The 21,026-nt window shown below is 35.3% G+C and overlaps 5 protein-coding genes across 5 annotated transcripts; 3 read left to right on the top strand and 2 right to left on the bottom strand.

The window, feature by feature from the left end:
* Positions 1-3,204: 3,204 nt before the first annotated feature.
* LOC107876022 (proline--tRNA ligase, cytoplasmic) lies at positions 3,205-10,822 on the top strand. Its single transcript, XM_016722987.2, has 13 exons — positions 3,205-3,361; positions 3,922-3,998; positions 4,111-4,232; positions 5,467-5,559; positions 5,764-5,880; positions 6,323-6,510; positions 6,742-6,808; positions 8,143-8,265; positions 8,377-8,529; positions 8,616-8,900; positions 9,068-9,286; positions 10,328-10,421; positions 10,596-10,822. Exons 2-13 carry the CDS (start codon positions 3,977-3,979, stop codon positions 10,658-10,660), a joined length of 1,548 nt encoding a protein of 515 aa, XP_016578473.1. The 5' UTR covers positions 3,205-3,361; positions 3,922-3,976; the 3' UTR covers positions 10,661-10,822.
* A 544-nt stretch (positions 10,823-11,366) lies between these two features.
* LOC107874773 lies at positions 11,367-12,735 on the bottom strand. The gene has a single exon (XM_016721517.2). It carries the CDS (start codon positions 12,238-12,240, stop codon positions 11,653-11,655), a length of 588 nt encoding a protein of 195 aa, XP_016577003.1. The 5' UTR covers positions 12,241-12,735; the 3' UTR covers positions 11,367-11,652.
* Positions 12,736-14,717: 1,982 nt separating this feature from the next.
* Positions 14,718-16,158, top strand: LOC107876024 (phosphopantothenoylcysteine decarboxylase subunit VHS3). Its single transcript, XM_016722989.2, has 3 exons — positions 14,718-14,961; positions 15,568-15,614; positions 15,717-16,158. Exons 1-3 carry the CDS (start codon positions 14,845-14,847, stop codon positions 16,024-16,026), a joined length of 474 nt encoding a protein of 157 aa, XP_016578475.1. The 5' UTR covers positions 14,718-14,844; the 3' UTR covers positions 16,027-16,158.
* Positions 16,159-16,925: 767 nt separating this feature from the next.
* LOC107876023 (triphosphate tunnel metalloenzyme 3) lies at positions 16,926-17,985 on the bottom strand. The gene has a single exon (XM_016722988.2). The coding sequence runs from the start codon at positions 17,790-17,792 to the stop codon at positions 17,091-17,093; it is 702 nt and encodes a 233-aa protein (XP_016578474.1). The 5' UTR covers positions 17,793-17,985; the 3' UTR covers positions 16,926-17,090.
* A 1,707-nt stretch (positions 17,986-19,692) lies between these two features.
* On the top strand, positions 19,693-20,217 carry LOC107873953. Its single transcript, XM_016720869.1, has one exon. The coding sequence runs from the start codon at positions 19,693-19,695 to the stop codon at positions 20,215-20,217; it is 525 nt and encodes a 174-aa protein (XP_016576355.1).
* The last annotated feature ends 809 nt before the right edge of the window (positions 20,218-21,026 follow it).

Raw genomic sequence — 21,026 nt, 5'->3', positions numbered from 1 at the left:
CATTGCTTACATGATCACCGGAGATGTTGGAGAGTAACACGGATTATCACATAAGTTGATCTTTAAAGTACTTAGCTTATGTGGTGTAAGTGGAGATGACACATTTGTTGAACGACCATCGCTCTTGGCTCCAGAGTATTTGGAACCGGAATGCTCAAGTAGAGCTAGAGTCTTTTTCAGCGATTCGGACACACTGCTTCCTCCTTCTGAAGCACTTGCATTAGACTTCGTTCCTTTCGGGGTTGAAAATCCAAAAACTGGAGCTGGAGCGGAAGACACTGGATGTGTTTGTTGTCCTAGCAAGCCTGTCTTGCTTCTTATGACAGCTCCCAGGCTTTCGAAAGTAACACCAAGGATGCTTTCTACTTCGGCAGAGAACCTTGAATCAACAGCCTTGGAAGCAGTTGATTGAGAGTTGATCTTCTTGGAAGTTATTTCAACATTCTTAATCTTCAAAGTTTGAAAAGTTGAGATGAGAGGTAAAGATTGTCCCACTGGGCGTGCCAAAATTTGTTGGATAATAAAATTTCGAGATCGAAAAATAAATAATTTGAGAAAAGAAAATATTGCAACAATCGATTTTATTGATTTCAATAAGTGAGTGTTATAATCTCTATGAATCCTCTGATTCGCCTTTTCGAATGTAAATTCAAGGGCTTAAAGCTTAGTCTTGAATTTGAATTTGATTTGATGGACTTGAGGGACTTGATCTTGACTTGTGCTTGAATTCAAGAGCTTTGGAGCTTGTTCTTGAATATTGCGGTCTTGATCTTGAACTTTGATGAACTTGATTTGAATGTTTGAGCTTTTTAGAGAAATTGTGGCGTTTGATCCAAGAGCTTTCTCTTGCTACTTGTTAGAGTTTTGGGGTCTCTTTTCTGAATTATGAGACCCCTATTTATAGTTGTAGGAAAGGAAGAGTCATGATGAATATGAACTTCCTTTGACCAATCAGATTTAAGTGATGTGACGCCTTTTATGGGCTTTTATTTCATAGGCATACTGCATCAGTTTGACTTGTGGCACGGTCTTATTGGCTGCTTCACTTGACTTGGCATGTCACGTCATTTGACATGTGACACTTATTTGGGCCTCTAGAATATGACAATATTCTTGGGCTTAGCAAAGTGGTTCATTATTTATAACCCAAATTAATGGGCTAGCCCAATAAAAATTGGACTCTAATTAAATCCAGATATTTTTGGACTTAATAATTAATCCAATTATATTAATCCGTCATATTTAATTGGACTAATATATTTTGACTTTAATATAATTCGAATTTTGTACGGATTTGAATTTAATAAAATTGCATCGTCCGTAATTGCATATTTATATATTTTAGAATCAAGAAAATACAATTAATGCATTTACTTATTTGTATACAAATGATAAATTGTACATAATCACGACTAAATACAATATGCAATCAACTTACAAATATAAATACAAAATAATTTTTTAAAAATAAAAAGACATCGCCAAAAATAGAATACAAATACAAATATAATCTAAATATACAAACACAATAAAATCATAATACAAATATAATCCAATATAATATACAATCAATTGTAAAATACAAATACAAAACAGTTCTTTAAAATACAAGTGCGAATTATATAAAATATACATGACGGTGCGAACTAACAAATACAAATACAAGTGCGAACTATAAAATACAAATATAAACGTGAACTACAAAATAAAATACAAGCGCGAACTTTAAAATACAAATACAAATATAGTTGTATCAATGAATACAAAAATATAAATGACGGTGTGACTACAAATAGATAAACAATTATGGTATTTACGTTATCAACAATGACTTGTGCTCGAGTAGTTATATTTTTTAAAAATACAAAAAATATAAAATAGATCAAAAAAATGATAAAGAAAATAAGTACAAAAAAGAAAAGAAAAAAAAAGAAAAAAAAGAAAGAGAGATAGAAGAGAGAAAAAAAAATATATAAAAAAATATATATATAGGAAAAATTAGAAAAAAGAAGAAGAAAAAACGAGGAAAACACGAAAAAGAAGAAATACAAAAAATAAAGAGAAGAAAAAAATGGTAGCGTTTTTTTTTGCAAAACTAAATATGTGGTGTATTTATGTTTTTATGAATACAAACCACTAAGTAAAGGTGAATACAACGGTTGTGAATCGAATACAACAGCTAAATGATACTGTATTTATATTTTATATGAATACAGACTATTGATAAAATTGAATACAGCGGGCGTAAATTGAATACAATGGTTATAAATGGTAATTATGTAAAATATGACTATGAAAGATAAGTTTTTTCAGCAAAATGTAGCTATTTTTGAAAGATCCCCAATTTAAAATAGTTTTTTCAGTATCATTTGAGCAAATTTGATCCTTTAAATTTATCAAAAATGGGCATTTTTTAAAATCTCTCTTTAAAAAATAAAATAAAATTGGGGGTAGGGGAAGGATAATGGGGGAGGGAATTACAATGTGGGGAATCGAACCCTTACCAACAAGGTGGAAGTTCAGGTAACTAACCAACTAAACTACTAAGATTTCCCTAAAATCTTTCTCTAATATTATCAAACTTTGATTTATTAAATGTTACTGATTTTGTGAAAAAATTCAAAAAGTTCAGTTGAAAATCTAAAACGGCAACGTAGAAAACTACACTTCGACACAAAAATTAAACAAAAGGAAGTAGAAATTACACCGTACTCTTGAAACAGACCAAGCTAAGCATATCATAAACTAAAGAAAAAAAGATACTTTCAAGTGTAAGCTCATGTTAAATATTTTCTATTTCATAGTTTCAATCAAATTTAACCATCAGAAAAAGAAGAAGAAGAGAAGAATAACTTAGTGTACTCAAATGCTCGCTATACGCTGTGTCCGAGCAAAGGTCAAATTACAAGAGTCTTTTGTACGAAGCCTTATCGTACATTTTAAAAGAGGTTATTTTTCCAACCTGAATCATAACCTTCAAGTTGCATGACCATAATTTAACCGGTTACTTCGAGACTTTCTTTCAATTTAACCATATGAGTTTGGTAAATATATATAGGAGACTTAAAACGCTCATTGTATAAAACAAAAGGGACCAAAATTACTAAAACTATAATTAAGGGACCATTTAGAACCTCACACAAAAGATAAGAGACCATTTTTGTCATTCACGAAAATCAATCAGCATATAACATATTTACCCACTACCGTTTTGGGTCAAATTGGATATAGAGCGAGCAGTGTCGCATTTTTCTTCACTCTTTCATTGCGTTGACACTCTCTCTTTCTCTACTGTTATTAGGCCGCCGCTTCATTCCTCAAAACCCTCCTCATTACGACGTCGTTTTCATCTCATTGAAAGGTACTCAATCTCTTTTTATTCGATTGGTAATCTCCAGTTTTTTTTTTTTTTTTTTTTCAATTTATCTTTTCTTTGTCGTGGGTGCATTGTATTAGAATTGTTACTTTACCTAATTTCATGTTTTTTTTGTGGTATATTATGTGAAACCGTATTATATGTTTCATTATGTAGCTCTTTTTTTTCATTATGTGCAATATTGAGGTTATTATGTTGTTTTGGAGTATTACCTTGTCATGATTTTAAGTCATACTTGTTTAAATGGGAAAAAGTTTAAACCTTTTGATGTAGGGCGGTTCACATTTAGCTGCTTCTATTTTTCATGTGTATGGGATTCTAATGTAATTGAGTGACTCTGTATTTTATAGTGTTGAAATTGTTGCAAGGTAGATCTGGATGAATTTTGATGCATCAATTAAAAGAATGCATAGTTTTCCTATTGTTGAATTGATTGTTCAGTTGAATTAAGAATAAAAAGGGAAAAAAGATGATAATTGTCCGCTTCTGCAAGTTGATCTTTGTTGAATTTTGTCTGTTTGTTTCCCTGTTTTGCTGTTAAATAGTATCTTGGAAGTTTGAAGGGAACATTCTTAGCTTTGGTTTGAGGTGTTTGCTGCCATGGCTGGTAAAGATTCAGATAGTAAGTGATTTTTCGCTTGTTGATTGCTTTTAATGCGAGTTTGCTGTTCTCACTCTTTACATTTTTTCAATCTGCACTTCAAATAATATTATCTGTCTTGTCTTTTGTTTAGAGGGAAAAAAGAAAGAAGGCAAGAAGGAGGTAGTTCATGGGAAAAAGAAAGAAGTCAAGAAAGAGACAGGTCTTGGTCTCTCTTACAAGAAAGATGAGAACTTTGGGGAATGGTATTCTGAGGTAAGCTCAAAATATTCGACTATTAGAGATTAAACGTATCAAGGTTCTTCTGAATTCATTTTGGTTTGTACAAAAAAGGAGTCGAAATATGAGTTTCCAGACACTTCTAGCAATCTTCTACCATACTATCCAGCTAAGTTGCTCGGACTCTCCAAAATGGTTGTCGTACCCGTGTCGGATCCTCCAAATATACACTACTTTTGAAGGATCCGACACATACCCGATGACATTTCTGAAGAGTCCGAGCAACATAGCTATCCAGCATTCCTTAAACCAGTGAAGTAAGTTGTGTAGGTAGCATGTTTAATTAGGACCATAGATTAGAATTTGCGTAAGACTTGGTGGACAGAGTTATCCAGTAAAATTGCTGGTGGGAGGTAACAGGTCCTTGAAGAATAGTTGAGGTGTGCACAAGTTGGACTGAATGCCATTTCCTGAAAAGAATGCTAAACATAGTGAAAATACATATAAATCACAGTTGTAGACTGGAATCAAAAACTGAACTCCACCATATCATTGGGTTGGAAAGAACACAGATCTTTAAGAAATTTCATTTCCGGAATTCTGTTATCTTATGTCGTACCGCTTCTTTTTGATTTTCATGTTTTCTGTGTGAGTTAAAAGGTAATGGGCCTATTCTATATAATACTTTTTTTTGGTGTCAAGGAGCTTACAAGTTACAACCTACCTATTTTATACTAACATACTCAGTTAAAATTCCTAGTTCGATTTTGTATATATTAGAATGTCTCTATTGCCAAATGAGTTTTGCTGGATACAAATGAAGTCATAATGAGAAAATACTGAGTAGCAAAAGGAAATTTAAGACATGGGGAACATAATACTTCGCTATGTTTTAACTTGCCTGCATCTCCAGTTTTTAAGAAAATGGAATGTGCTCTATCATACAAAACAAACAAACAACAACATACCCAGTGTCACAATTGGATCTGGGGAAGGTAGATTCTATGCATACCCTACCACCTTGGTAGGTAGAGAGGCTGTTTCCGATAGACCCCCGGTTCAAGGAATGTGCTCTATCAACTAGTACAATCGAAAGCTCAATTTCATATATGCCTTCAATAACCAGTGACTTTCGTATTTGTCTGCTCATTAGCATGATGCATTTGTTAAGATTACTGCTTTTTCTATGTACTTCCTGTCTTATCTCATTTGCAAGTTCCTTCTCATTAACATATCATGATATTGTTTTCTCCTTAACTAATAAATGTAGGTGGTTGTTAGTGGTGAAATGATTGAGTACTATGACATTTCTGGCTGTTATATCTTACGGCCATGGGCAATGTCCATCTGGGAGATATTGCAAGTAAGTTTGTTCCTCAAAATGAATATTTGGTCGACCTTATTCAGATTGAGTTCCTTTTTAATGTCAGCTATGTTTACAATTCTTTTGAAAAAGAAATGTTTTCCTCGAGATTCTACGTGATTGTCTTATTTTTGGACCAATTTCAAACCATTGTCAATCCTTTTTCATTACATTTACAATGCATTCTTAATTCTCTGTTTACAGACCTTTTTTGATGCTGAAATTAAGAAGATGAAGATAAAGAACTCCTACTTCCCTCTTTTTGTGTCCCCTGCTGTTCTACAAAAGGAAAAAGACCACGTAGAGGGATTTGCTCCTGAGGTGAGGCTTGTCTCTCTTTTGGTACTCTCAAGTTTGTTTTTTTTCATTCTGTGAAGCAGCGAGGCTTTAAGTGTTACTTCCATACCTCCATGTTCTGTTTCCATTTTCTGACAGCTTGATTTGTGAAATTGGGTTATAGGTTCCAAATATATGTAAGTTGTAACCGGTGCTCCCACTCTTCTCTGTTCAAGAAATAATAGTAAAAAGCAAAAAGGAAGTTTCTCTTTTATATTCTCTTAGATCTCCTTTAAAAAGGCATCTTAGAGTTGGGATTTTTTTTGAGCAATATATGATTCCTAGATGTAAGGCACTTCTTCTAGTGTTAAATTCAATAACGGTAACTTCAATCATGGTCGTCAGTTAGTAGAATCCTCTTTAGCAATATAATATTGTATAGCATTTGTTCATTAACTCTGCTCAACCTGTTGTCTTCATTCTACAGGTTGCTTGGGTTACAAAATCTGGAGAGTCTGATCTGGAGGTGCCCATTGCAATTCGACCAACAAGTGAAACTGTGATGTATCCTTATTTCTCAAAGTGGATAAGGGGTCATCGTGACTTGCCCTTGAGACTTAATCAGTGGTGCAACGTTGTGCGATGGGAGTTTAGCAACCCCACCCCCTTCATCAGGTTTGCAAGCCTTTTTTTAAATCTTTTTTTGCCTGTCTCTCATCGAAAAGTTGATGTTCGGACTGCAACCATTTTTTTGGAGACTTGTTTTAGTCTTTCTGGGGAGGATGGACCTAATTGTTAACTCCTTTCTTTCACTGCTCCTTATTAATAGTTATCTTATACGTTATAAACATAAACCACCTATTCATTCTTCAGCCGTGTGTAACACCTTTTGCACGTGTTCCTTAGGAGCCGTGAATTTCTCTGGCAAGAAGGACACACTGCTTTTGCAACTAAGGAGGAGGCAGATGAAGAGGTATTTGGTTATATGTTAGATTGTGCAACTGAGTCATTTATTTTTTTTTTTTTAGACAAAACTGAACGTTTTCTTGAGCTTCTTTAAAATTACTATACTGAGTAGTACATAGCTCAAAAGCATTGGATGCTAACTGAAATTTAGTAATTTGGAAAATTATTTATCTGTTTATTCCTACTCCGTCCTCTGTCCTATTTTGCAGTTGTTATATGATGCAAAATTAAGCTTTCTGGATCTGTTTGCATCAAAGAATGAGGCTTATGGTTCTATCATTCTTGAACTGTTGGACATAGTGTTGAATGGGATCTCTTCTATTCTTTTCAGTTAATATTAATCATTCAAAAATGGTATTTGCTTATTCTGTTTGGGATGGTGCGAAGAAGTGTGAGAACTATAGTTTTTTAAGCTCAAAGAAGCACCACAAGACACTACTTTCTAGGAAAAGCAAATCCTATTTTAGTTAACAATTAGTCCGAGATACATGGACCAGCTTGCTCACCTGTCTTGACATGACATCAGTGCCTGTTGGCTGTCTAGAAAAGATGATAATGGTGCAAAGTAAGGATGTAAATTCTTTGCTCTTGTTTCAGTTTCAAATGAGGGTTAAGCATTACATTTTCATTCAAGTTCAAAATTGGAGGAAAAATTGTACTGTGGAAGGAAGAAAGAAAGGACCCCTTTTAACTTGAGAAGGATCTTGGGATAATCCAAAAGGAAAATGCGAGCTGTAAATTTGTGAAAAAAAGGTTTCACTTAATTGTATTATGGAAAAGTATCACTTGTGGAATTAGGGACGAATATCACAACATGCGAATACGCCATTTTCATGTATCTATGTGGTCCTTCTTTCTGTCAAAATTGGGGCTGTTATCGACTTTGTTTCATGGATAAATTTGATCTTGTGTGAAATTGCGACTGCTGTTGGCCTTGTCATGGCCGGAACTTTGGGAAATACGAGTTCCACCTGCCTATTTATTGGTGTATAGTTGTGTGGTTCTTTAGCCATGACATACCTTTGATATTTGATGTTGCTGAAAAGTTACTGCAGCGATTGGAAAGTAGTCAAGTACTTGGAGATTGTTATCACATAGCGTTCTCCCAACATCATTGAATATTCGTAATTGGTGTCACTGACTTATCCATCCTTTGTGTGGTGATTTTCTTTTGATCTCGTCAATACTTGTCTAAGCAAATTCTGTAGTATTAAAGGGCTTTTATGAGAATATGTTGCTTGAAATGGAGGTGTCTTGGTTTATCCTTGAAGGGATCAAGAATTGACGTTTCAGATTCTATCTGTACTAGTACTTTTAACAATGTTCTGGCAATCTTTTCAGGTTCTTGATATCTTGGAGCTGTATAGACGCATATATGAAGAATTCCTAGCTGTTCCAGTTAGTAAGGGAAAGAAAAGTGAGCTTGAGAAGTTCGCTGGAGGACTCTATACGACTACAGTAGAGGTATAGAAGAAGATACTTCTGTCAGGGACTTTATCTGGCAGTTTCTTTTATTGCTGGTGAAATTGTTCTAATCAGTCATTGTTTTACATTGTTCTTGGCTTTGTTTGCTAGGCTTTTATCCCTAATACTGGCCGTGGTATCCAAGGTGCAACTTCACATTGTTTAGGCCAGAATTTTGCAAAGATGTTTGAGATAAATTTTGAAAACGAGAAGGGAGAGAAGGCTATGGTTTGGCAGAATTCCTGGGCCTATACTACCAGAACGGTGGGCATTCCATGCCACTGAGCAACTCTCTATTGATAATTCAGATGACAATCTAACTCTCCCTCCTTTTTCCGGTACTGTGGCAGATTGGTGTGATGATCATGACTCATGGAGATGATAAAGGCCTCGTCTTACCTCCTAAAGTTGCAACAACACAAGTAGTTGTTATTCCCGTGCCATACAAGGATGCTAATACTCAAGGAATCTATGATGCCTGTGCTGCCACTGTTAAAAGCTTGAATGAGTCAGGTATTCGTGCTGAGGCTGACTTCAGAGACAACTACTCGCCTGGCTGGAAATATTCTCACTGGGAAATGAAGGGGGTTCCTCTTAGGATTGAAATAGGACCAAAAGATCTTGCAAATAACCAGGTAATAATTATAGTTTACTTTTTACTTAGTCTGTTGTTCATGGAAACAAAAATTAGAAATGTTGTTGTGTATGGTGTTAAATTTTTGTTTTCTGAAAGCAGCCAAATATAATGCTGTACTTTGTTTTTATGTTTTTTTAATCCAAAACTCTGAAATAACTTTCCCAGGTACGAGCTGTTCGACGTGACAATGGAGCCAAAACTGATATTCCTGTGGCAAACTTAGTCGAACAAGTAAAAGATGTGCTTGATTCTATCCAACAAAATCTATTTGAAACAGCAAAACAAAAGCGGGAAGCTTGTGTTCAGGTTGTGAAGACCTGGGATGAATTTACAGAAGCATTGAACCAAAAGAAATTGATCTTGGCTCCTTGGTGTGATGAGGAGGTAAAATCCTATCAAACTCGTTGCATATGAGATGAATCTTTTAATTTCCTCCTCAATTTGGGCGGGTAAACATAGGGTATTTTTCTTTAAGAAAACTGCATCAGACAATTTTTGATCTTGAAATGTCACATATTGGTAGGGTTGATTTATAGCCCATTTGGCCAAGCTTTCAAAATCAGTGTATTTTGAAAAGTCAGAAGTGCTTTCCGAAAAAAGTACTTTGAATAGTGCATTTGTGTTTGGTTAATTAATTTGCGTTTTTGCCATATTAGAGTAGTACTTTGTGCTTGACCAATGTTCGAAATGAGTTTTCTAGGTAAAAACTGTTCTTTTAGCTTTTGCTACTACCCAAAGGCTCTTATTTTTCCCCAAAAGTTTGGCCAAACAGGCAATTAGTCTGTCTCAAAATTCAATGGATTGCATTAATGACTCATTAGCAACACCAGTATCTACTGATTATATATATCCCTGTCTAAAAGACATAGTAATAAAAAGATTCAACTAATGCTTTATTTGTTAGATTTGATAACTCGGTTTGCTTATGCATATGGTCACATATTTTCCTCTTTTGCGTAAAGGGGTTTAAAACTCTTTAAGCTTTAACTAGAGTTACACCTTAACAATCTTAAAGAAATCACTTCCGTTCTTGATTAAAAACACTCATTTGCATTATTCAGAATAACTAATGAAACATGGATGCTCCTATGTTTGGTTTGGACAAATAATGTACTCACTTTTATCGAAACAAGGAAAGACACTGCTAGTTGCAGCATGTTTTAGCTATCCTGTTAAAGTTGCCACCTCCCGTTCCAGCCAAAAAATTAATGAAAATGAGAACAAACTTATTCTGATAAATTCTTCCAGAGCACTTTGTTTCATGGTGAGAGCAGGTTCTCCATCTCTTGTGATAATAATATGCATCGTATGTTTGTTATCCGTGATGCATGTTCCTCTGGAATTGAGATGATCAATTTATTCTCAGCTAACTTGCCATTTCCTGCTTGAATTTGTTTTCATATGAACTTTGATACTTTCTCATAGGATGTTGAAAAAGATGTAAAGACGCGCACGAAAGGAGAGATGGGTGCAGCGAAGACTCTTTGTTCTCCATTTGACCAGCCTGAGCTGCCTGAAGGTACTATTTTGTTCTTGCATTATGTATAACTATTTCCCACATCAAAGTTAAAATAGCATTGCCAATGCATGTATTTGAACTTGTCTATTTTACTCTTTCTATGGCGGTACTGTTAATTCAAAATTGAATATTACTGCCATGTCATTTAACCGTGTTCTCTTCACCTCATTGTAGGTACATTATGTTTTGCCTCTGGTAAACCCGCTAAGAAATGGACATACTGGGGTCGCAGCTACTGATGATTCATTTTGATCCTTTTTATATTTTTCTGCATTTTGGCGATTTAGAAATCGAATCCAAAACTTTCAATTGTACCATTACTTTCTTAACGACTGATTTTTGTTCTAATTCTGCGGAATTTTTGATACACTATCTATACAAGAATATGTTTTGCTGGATAATTCACTTTCTCAGTTTCATCTTTTATTTCCCCCTGTTTCCCAGTCTTATGCGTATGGGATTAACTTTGTAGTTCACAAATCAAAGAGAGCTTTTAAACGTTTGTCCCTCTTTTCTTGGAACTTATGAGTAGTTTCAAGAAATGTACTACCAAACTCTCCCTCCATCATTGTGTTTCTGTACAAATTTCGCAGTTGAGAAAATTTTGGTTTAATATGTAATGGCTTCATACTCTGGTCTGTGTGAGCTCGGTTACAATGCCGGTTTCAAATTCGGACAAAGGTGGAGGTTACAATGCCGGTTTCAAATTCGGACAAAGGTGGAGGATCGTCAAGGGTCAATCTAAAACAGTGGAGGATCGTCAAGGGTCAATCTAAAACAGAATAGACGTTGGTTATATCTTATTCTCCTCGTACCCCACTTACGGGATTATGCTACATTTGTTGTTAATGGCTTCTCATTGGCGCATCCCCCCAAACCCTCCCTTCATACTAATGTTTCCATTATTAATATTTGCAGATGGAATCAAAGGGGGACACGTGGCAGTTTGGCCCAATCGTCTTTGATAGCTTAAATTGGATAAAAGATGGTAATAAACATGCAAAATCATGGAGAGAATCTCATTACTAATACAGATCCTCATCATATCAACACATAATCAGTGGATTTCTGCTTTTATCCCCCACCACTAACACAAAAGCACTAATTAAAACACCCAAACCAAATCTTGAAAAATTCCCAAAAAACAAAAAAAAAATAGATTGGTGGAAGAACCAAAAAATCATCTCTCACCAATCAAAGTTAAACTACATAAACAAAACACAAGACAAGTTCAAGTTGGTTTCAAATTCTGAAACATTGAATCCCACTTGATCTCTTCAGCTACAGAAGACCCCCAGTAGTCGCCATAATCAACTTCCATTTTCTCATGATCACCACGAAGATCATGAACCATTGGACTCGAAAAGCTATTAATTCTTGATGACATAAATTTTGGACTACCATTTGTCAGCAGCAATGTACTATGCTGCTTTGCTGGTGCCACAACACTCTTGTTCCTCTTCATCATGTTTGTTCTCTTCCAAATTCTTGAACTATAACTTCTTCTTGACACAAGTGCAAGTGCTGATTCTTCGCGACGAATCCACATCCTAAAATACTTGGAGAAACGTTTCTTGGTGCGTTTCATCGCAAGGAGAAACTTTGACATTGAATCTGGAACATTTCCTCTTTCTTTCTTGGCAAGTTTGAGGATTTCTAGCCTGTGTTTGGCAATAGAAATGCCCATGCTTTGGAGGAACTCATGGTTGAAGTACGCGATATCGTCTTGTTCTAGCTCGTTATGAGCAAATGCTAAGCCATATTCGTAAACAAGAGATGGCTCTAGCTCTGTCTTGGACAGCCAAGAAAACCAATCCATTGGTTTTTCTTGTATTCTTGAAAGGAAAATAGAGGTGTCTGAAGGTATTTATAAGGAAAAAGGAAAAGTTAAAGGCTAATGAAATGTTGAGAAATTGGACTTTGCTTTTTTGGTCCCTCAATGTGTGTGCGTGTTATGTGTGGCTTTGCTTTGATGAGTGGTAGTGGAAACTTGAGAATGACTAAAAAGAAAAAGAGGGGATTATTGCATATGGTTTGTGGGGTCTAAACTCATCATGGCCATCTTTGTTCCCTCCCAAATTGGGCAAATGTCAATGGTGACACTTCAAAAAAGAGTGAAAAATAAGAAATCTTGGATTCATATTTGCCATCAATCACGGCATGGAAAAAGCTTTGGATACATGGGGACACCCATTTTCCCCGTTCCACTAGCTTTACTATGCTTTTGCTTTTACCTTTGCCTTTGTTCAATGGATTTGTCGTTCCAAAATGCAAGGAGAACCTTTTCTAGTATATTTAGACATCTAATTAATCTCTAAGCAATAATTTCTTAATAAAGGTGCATGTTGACTATTTCAGCGGTTACTTGCTAACTTCAACTAGCACTGCATCACATAACTTTACTGACTAAGGTTTCAATAGATGAGAAGAATCACCTAGCCTTTTGTCTCTGCTGGGATTTAAATCTTGATCTCTTATGATTTTCATCGCACATCATTTACGGTTAGGCTAAATCCTTGAGTGCAAACTGCAAAACTATAAGCAAAAGTTGTGTATTAATTTTTCCCTCCAAGAATTTGTCGGTTAGGAATGCAGTTTACGTGAATGGAACAAAGCTTTTTCCAGATCTTTGACTGAGGATCTGCTTTCTCGAAAAGGACAAAAGTATAGGTTTGATTATGCATATGTTATTGTTAATGAGAGTTGATTAAAATTAATTTGCAAAGTCAGGTTTTGCGTGCCATCATGCTTACTAATTTCCAATGTACATGTTACTAACATCGATGTGGATGTTTACTATACTCCGTCAATTAATTAAGTTGTAATATGTGCATACTAAGTGAATATAACGGTGGTACATTGCACTCACTGAGTTGAAATCCTGAATCAATATTAGTTTGGAGTGGGGCAGAAAAGCTTGAACACAAGTGTTCCCGTTGATGACCTCTAAATAATTTCTCACCAACAACAACATATTCAGTGTAATCATTCAAAATGGGATCTAGGGAGGATATAATGTATGTAGACTTAATATTTACCTCAGACGTAGAACAACTGTTTTCGATAGACCTTTGGTTTTAAGATAAAAATAGTCTATGCAAAAAGTACTAGAAATAAAAGAAACAACATATAATAACAGAACAATACTACAACAAAATACTACTATTATCAAACTATACGAAACAAAATACAGTAACAAAGATCAAAGATCAAGAAACAAGAATAATACTACGACTACAAAAATGGACAGCCAGAAATTTCTTACTAAATATAATGAAAAGATGTTTGATGGGTTCTTGACATACATAATGTTCCTTTTGAAGCTAATCAGAGGGGTTAATACTATTGTTATCATGTGATTCCTTGAAAGATCCCAACAAACAACTATGCTCTAAAAGTACAATAATTTGACAATTGTTTGTTCCTTTTTACAACATCTGCTTTGCAGTTATTATTTGAGCTTGGAATTTGAGAAAAATAGTTCACGGACCAGCAAAAGCTGGAATCAAATTTTACTGTTACCCATGTGAAAAAAGCAATGTTCCCTTTGGATTTTTGGTCACAAACAAAAACATATTTCTGCAAAATAATTTAATTTGGAAGGCCAAAATTGTTTTTACATTTTTCATCAAAATGTAGGAAAAAGAAAAACAAACAAACTACTTGGAGCAAAATATGATCTTTAATTTTGTGGAGTAATCAAGAGTGAAGAGACTTACTATAAAATCACCCTTCCACACCTGATTTTTTCCTCAACTTAAAATTCAACTAAAGATGTACTCAACATTATTGACAGTAAATTAATTTCAAAGGATGGTTCTTCCCGGGAGCCATAACCGTGGTGTTCGGGTTAACTTGCACGCACCTCAACTATCACCTCCCACCAGCAACTGAGAATTGAACTTGAGATCTCATGATGCTCAACCCAAGTCATTGACTGTTAGGCCACACTCAGGGGTCATTTAATTGGAAAACAAGTTATTTTGAAATTATTAATTTCGAGATTAGCTATTCTAGGAGTAGTTATGCCTACCCTCAAGAAGGGATAAGAAAAACACTACAATCACAAGATGAGTTATCCCATGCATTTTGTTGCAACCAACATGAAATAAACTCTTCTTCTAAATTAATTCTGAAATTAGTTATTTTTATTCCTCCCACCGAACTACGTACGCGAGGGTGCCAATATGAGGACTATTATCTTCTACTATATCTTTTAGATCTACTTGGAGTACAGTTGAGGGGACAAGTAGGATTTGGTCACATGGTTTGTTTTTCTTGTTTTCCTTTTAAAATGAAAGGTCCAGTTTTGGACAAAAAAACAAAAGGTATGCCTTAAAACCCTAAAAACAGCTTCCCCTCCTAACCACCATTGAGAAACCCTCAACTAACTTCTCAACTCTGAATCTTTCTAAGGTATTCAATGGATGTGGAGATACTTTCCACCATCACCAATGTGGATTTGCAGAGAATGATTTGCTCAGTGATGCTTGAAACTGCTTTGGCAGCTCAAAAATCTCTTCTTTCTCTTCTCTTCATGGTACATTCTTACCCCTTTAACTTTTATACCTTTCTCTTAATGCCATTTTTAGTTTAAGTGGTGAGGAACTGGAACTTCTTTTCTTGCATTGCGTCATTGAATCTTTTTTCCATCCACATTAGCTCTGTGTTGTTATCAAAGCTCTATCTGTTACAATCAGTGACAGAGTCGGATTTTCATTAGGAAAATTCAAAATATAAGAAAGTAAACATATCAAAATGTCAAGGGGATACAAATATATATATATGTGTGTGTGTATGTATATACTTTATGCTATTGTCAAGTGACGTTTACAACAACTTACCAGTGTAATGTCACAGAATGAGGTCTGAGGGGGGCAGAGTATACACATTACCCGTAACTCGGAACTAGAGAGACTGTTTCCAATAGACCCTCGTCCGAAAGAAAAACAATTCAAAGTAGTAACTAGTATGCAAAAGGAAATAACGGAATTAAAGAAGCTTTGGAAATTTCTCGGAATATAAATGTAAAATGTTTGGAGTCAACTTGCTTTATTGTTGTTGTAGCTGCTGCTTAATGACTAGTTTGTATTTCCTTTCATTGATAAATATGTGCTAAATCAGATGCCATATGCCATTTTTTCAGATTGAACTTCTATGCTTGTACCCGGACCTTGTTGGAGTAGAGAGGAGGTACTGAAAAATTCCGATCTTCCTTGTTCAATTTATATTCCTTATTGTATGTCTGCCTGTGAGTTTGAAGAGTGTCCATTTGATGCCCAAATCATATTATAGGTTTCCTTTTGGTGAGCTTAAAGGAGCTACGGTGCCAGATAATGAACCCAAGGATTCAAGTGATACTGATGAATATGAGAACACCGATGATGAAGAAGACGATGATGAAGATGAAGATGAAGAAGGAAGTGATGATGACGACGACGAAGAGTCTGACGAAGATGATGCTAGGGCAAATGGAGGGGGTGATGATGATTCCCATGATGAAGATGATGATGAAGATGACAATGAAGATGACGATGAGGAGGAGGAGGATGACGACGATGAAGAGGAAGAGGATAATCAACCACTATATAAGAGGACAAAATGAGAACATCATACCACACTCCACAGAATTGAGCATTGGTTAATAGAAATGATTCATTTGACAGATTCTATGATGAAGATAATTTTTCTTGTTTATTTTCCTCGCTAATCTATTAAAAAGTTCTAGCTCTTGGAATGGCTTTTCTTGTTGTTAGTTTATAAATTTCTAGTGCAGCTCTAGTGAGTTTCATGACAGGTTTTGTAAACCTAGACTTTGGTGACTCCACATTGAACTAACTTTCAATTTGGTCCTCAGGGAACCCCAGAACAAGAACTCTGCTATGGTAATAAGAATCAGTGAACGACAATGGATTTCAACAAACGGTTGAAGTTGCTGCATTAGGAATTCTTTTTGTCCAAGACTGGTTCTTAACGCCGTGTAACATCATCTTCTCTCTTACTATTCATGTTGTATTGAACATATTCATCTTCATTCCACTGATTTGTGCACCTGTGGAAGGTTATACCATTTGAGTCGCACCATAGATCTTTTTTTTCACTTGATAAAACCACTCGAAGGTCACTCCCCAGATATTTCCAGCATAAAGAACATGTCTACAATACAGTATATAGACCGGTGCTACACTTAATCAGTATTCAACCTCGTTTAATATCATCGGCTAGTATGGTGTGGTATTCGCCGTTAGGAGTTGCTACATTCAAAATCAATTAGTAAAGAGTCTACTTGGAGAAGGAAACACATTGAAGCTTAAGCTTGAGGAATGACAATTGCATATATCAGCTTCTGCAGAGGACAACGTTTTACATTTTTAAAACGGAGAAGGGTAAAAAATATCCTAAAAAGTATGCGAAATTAAACAAAAATGCCTCTGGTGTTAATAGTTCGATCCGAAAATGTTTTTGCCTAACCAAAAATGCCCCTGTTGCAGCATTCATAATCAATTACCATAACAAGCCTAAGTTTTGTTTCAAATAAATTTTAAGTTCCTGGATAGCAATACAATGTTTTCTCAATTGCACAATACGAGCAATTCAGAGCAGATTCTGCGGCAAATAGAAAAACGAATTACTTCAGAGTTTCTGCACGACATTGTTACTAGTATTTACCTACTGAGGCAATTTTCCAGAGCGGAAAATGGCAAATTTAGAAACACTAGAATACGAATAAGGAATGCCATGACTGTTGAGAAACTCCTCCAGCAAATGCTTAGCTCTTTCAGGATCACAACTCTCACATTCAATCTCATAATTATTTCCGAAGTCATAGTTCGTTTCATCAAGCTCCAATTTCAACCCGTTCCACTCATACACCGCTCTCACATTCCTAAACCCGCCCAAACAAACCAATCCCTTCTCCCCAATCCCATACTCCTCCCTCACCCTCCGCATTATCCTTGAAGAATCGATCAACAGTAACCTCCACGGCTCCGCAACACAAGCGCGGGCGATGGAAGGGTCAATGGATTCTTCATCTTCTTCAACGCGACTCACTCCGTTTGAAATGACGGGTTTAGCCTTGAGGGACACAACGCACTGGACGTCGAGATCGTAGAAGCGGAGACGGAGGACGGAGAGATTGGAGGAGAGTTCGGAGTTGGCGCCGTCAAAGAAGACGTTCTCTTGGAGGTATGTTTTGAGATGGTAAGGGGAGAGAAGTGAAGAGAAGCGTTGGTGAGTAACGGCGTTAGGTAAACGGAGTTTGACTTCAACTTCCATGGAGTTATTGTGAGTTGTGGATATGGCGGATGTGCAAAGTGATAATGGAATGGTGGTGATAAATCGGGGTGTTAAAAAAGAAAGGCGATGCATTGGCTAATGGCCATGGGTTGGATAAAAGCTGTACAAGTTTGGATGAGTGGAAGGAGTCCTTCCTCGTTTTTGTATTTGTTTATTTTTTATGGGGGGGGGGGGTGCGGGGGGCGGGTGGACAAAAAGTACAAATATCAGTGGTACTCCACCTCATTTGTTCAATTTATTTGTGTTTATTTTTTATAGGCATCTTGAAAAATACTCTAGCCAAATTTTATTTTAATTAACATAGGAGACGGAGGGAGTAGTTTATTCTATTGTAAACAATGTATTTGGTGGATGTTCATGGAGAGGCGGAGCTACATTGAGATTAGGGTAGTCTTGAGAAAAACACTGTATACTATATATATAGTGTGATTGAGATTAGGGTAGTCTTGAGAAAAATACCGTATACTATATATATATAGTGTGTATAGCTGTATATATATTAGAAAATTTATATAAATATATGTTGTGCACCTTATAAGATAATAGATTCGGTTGGTGAGATGGTTGATGGGTTCGATACCCACCAACAACAATTGTTTTATTGCTTATCAGTTTTCTTCCCTTTTCGACAACATTATATTTTAAATTTTCCATCTATTACTCCTCTGTCCTATTTTATTCGTCCCAAATTTTCTAGTTTGATTTCTCATTTTACTTGTCATTTTTCATTAATCAAGACAAAATAATTTTCTTTTTCCTTTTTTACTCTTAGTATTAATTATTTTTTTCTCTAAATTAAAATATAAACATTATTTAATAAGGGTAATAGTAGTACTATGGTAAAGTAGCCATGTTATTAATTATTTTTTCTAATCAATGTGTAATATCAAATTGGGATGAGTAAAATGGGATGGAGAGAGTATCTATATATAAACAGAGACACACAATATTTATGTATTTTAATTTTATTCCAAAAATACAAGCTTCCTTCAAACTTTAAAAGGTAGATTCTCCCTATCTTATACTATATAATGTTTATTTTATTTTTATCTTTTAATCATCGACTTATTTTTGGTAAAAAAATTAGCAATTTAATGTTTGAAATAGACTTAATTCTAACGTTTTCTTGTAGCAACTAGCAACCATCTAGCAAACAACTCTCTCGAATTTTCTATTTTCCAAAAACATTCTATTATTGTTGAAAATATAATGGTGCATCGAATTCAAGTACGGTGAATAGCACACTTTTGTCGTATTAAACCAAATTAATGATATTCAATAATATTAGATTTTCAAAGAATTGTATGTCGATCTTTGACACCATTAATTATTTTGTTTAAATATAAAGGTGCACCCATCAAGCTCAAATCTTGGGTTCACCTCTGTGTTCATGTACTACACTATTGTAACTTCACATACTACACATACAATTGTAGGATGTAAAGTTTATGTATTTCACATAGTACACTTATTTCACATATTCTTGCCTATAAAAGGCATTGTATGCTACATTGTAAGACACACCAAAGTAGAAGAAAATAAAATATTCTCTTATATCTATAAGTCTCTCTCCCCTCCCCTTTCATTTTATTATATTTCAGAATATTTATTTACGACACGTTATCAGCACGACTCTACTCTTTTTTAAGTTTTCAATCCGTCAGGTATAATCAACTTACTTGTCTTGAATATTGTAGTTTGTTATTTTTCTTTTATCAAAGTTTTGTTTTTAACGTTAAAGTTACATATGAAAAAAATATTTTTATGTTATTGTATTGTTGTCTAACTTCATTAGTTTTATGATAGTTTTCATCATGTCAAACTTGTCGAAGCTTGAGTTTGTGGAACTTGACATCTTCGAAAAAATTACTTGTCATGGGTTCTCGACGCTGAGATTCACCTAGCTGCTAAGGGTCTTAGTGCTACTATTACCCCGAATAATGCAGCGTCGAGTCAGGACAAGGCCAAGGCTATGATTTTCCTTCGTCATCATCTGGATGAAGGACTGAAGGTTGAATACTTTACTGTGAAAGATCCACTTGAATTGCGGATTGATTTGAAGGGAAGGTATGACCACCTAAAGGCTACAGTACTGCCTAGAGCTTGTTATGAGTGGATGCAGTTACGGTTTCAAGACTTTAAAACCGTTGTTGAATATAATTCCGTTGTATTCAAGATTGTTTCCCAATTGAAATTATGTGGGGAAACTATAAATGATGAGGACATGATGAAAAAAATACTAACTACTTTTCATGCCTTAAATATGATATTGCAGCGACAATACCGTGAAAAGGGCTTTCAGAAGTATTTTGAATTGATCTTATACCTTCTAGTGGCTAAGCTACATAATGCCCTTTTGATGAAAAATCATGAAGTCCGTCCCACTGGAGCTTCTTTACTACCGAAAGTAAATGGGGTACAAGCACATGGCCAGCCTGAAAGACGGCAAGATCGAGGTCATAATAATATGCGTGGACGTGACAATGACAGGGGATAATATAATAGTCATCGAGGTGGTGGTAACCAAAGAAAGAAGAACCAAATGGGTCCCCAAAACAATCCTTCAAGAGGTAATTTTCATCATTGTGGCATGAAAGGCCACTAGAAGAATGAATGTCGAGCGTCTAAGCATTTTGCTAGGCTTTATCAAGAATCTTGCAAAAGAAAGAGAAATGAAATCGGATGCCCGAATTGAGTCACATTTGACTTTCAAAAATGATGATGAGGCGGGACCTTCACAAAAATATAATGACAATGTTGAGGCAAACTCGATCTTGAAAGATGATAATTTTGATGGCTTTGATGATATAACTCATTTGGAAGCTGAAGACTTCTTTGGAGACCAAAACTAAATCTTGATCAAGTTATTGGGGAAATAAATAATGTTCTTTTATTATGTTGTTTTTAGCATGTTTTTCCATTATGTTGTTTTTACATTTCAAGAGAAAATAATAAGTATTTAAGTTTTATTGTAAGATTGTGAGATTTCACTTTTCTTATCATGTATTTTTATTTTGTGAAGATAATAAAATTTCTCCAATCTTCAACTGGATTCAAGATGAGTAATGGAGATATGTGTCTTCTTGATAGTGCTACAACTCACACTATATTAAGATGTCACGCCCCAAAATTTCATCGGGCCGGACTGGCACCCGAAGCCGAGAAGGCCCGGGAGAACCCGTTCAAATACCTGTACTTTCACTTACATGTCACCAAAAATTTGGACAACACTTCGTTGCATATAGAAGGGTCTAATTACCTGTATCAGCACACACGCACAAATATATATATATATATATATATATA

This window comes from Capsicum annuum, chromosome 6 (assembly GCF_002878395.1).
Source record: "Capsicum annuum cultivar UCD-10X-F1 chromosome 6, UCD10Xv1.1, whole genome shotgun sequence".
Lineage (NCBI taxonomy): Eukaryota > Viridiplantae > Streptophyta > Magnoliopsida > Solanales > Solanaceae > Capsicum > Capsicum annuum.
The sequence above is the reverse complement of the archived record's forward strand: the minus strand, read 5'-3'. Positions and strand labels throughout refer to the sequence as shown.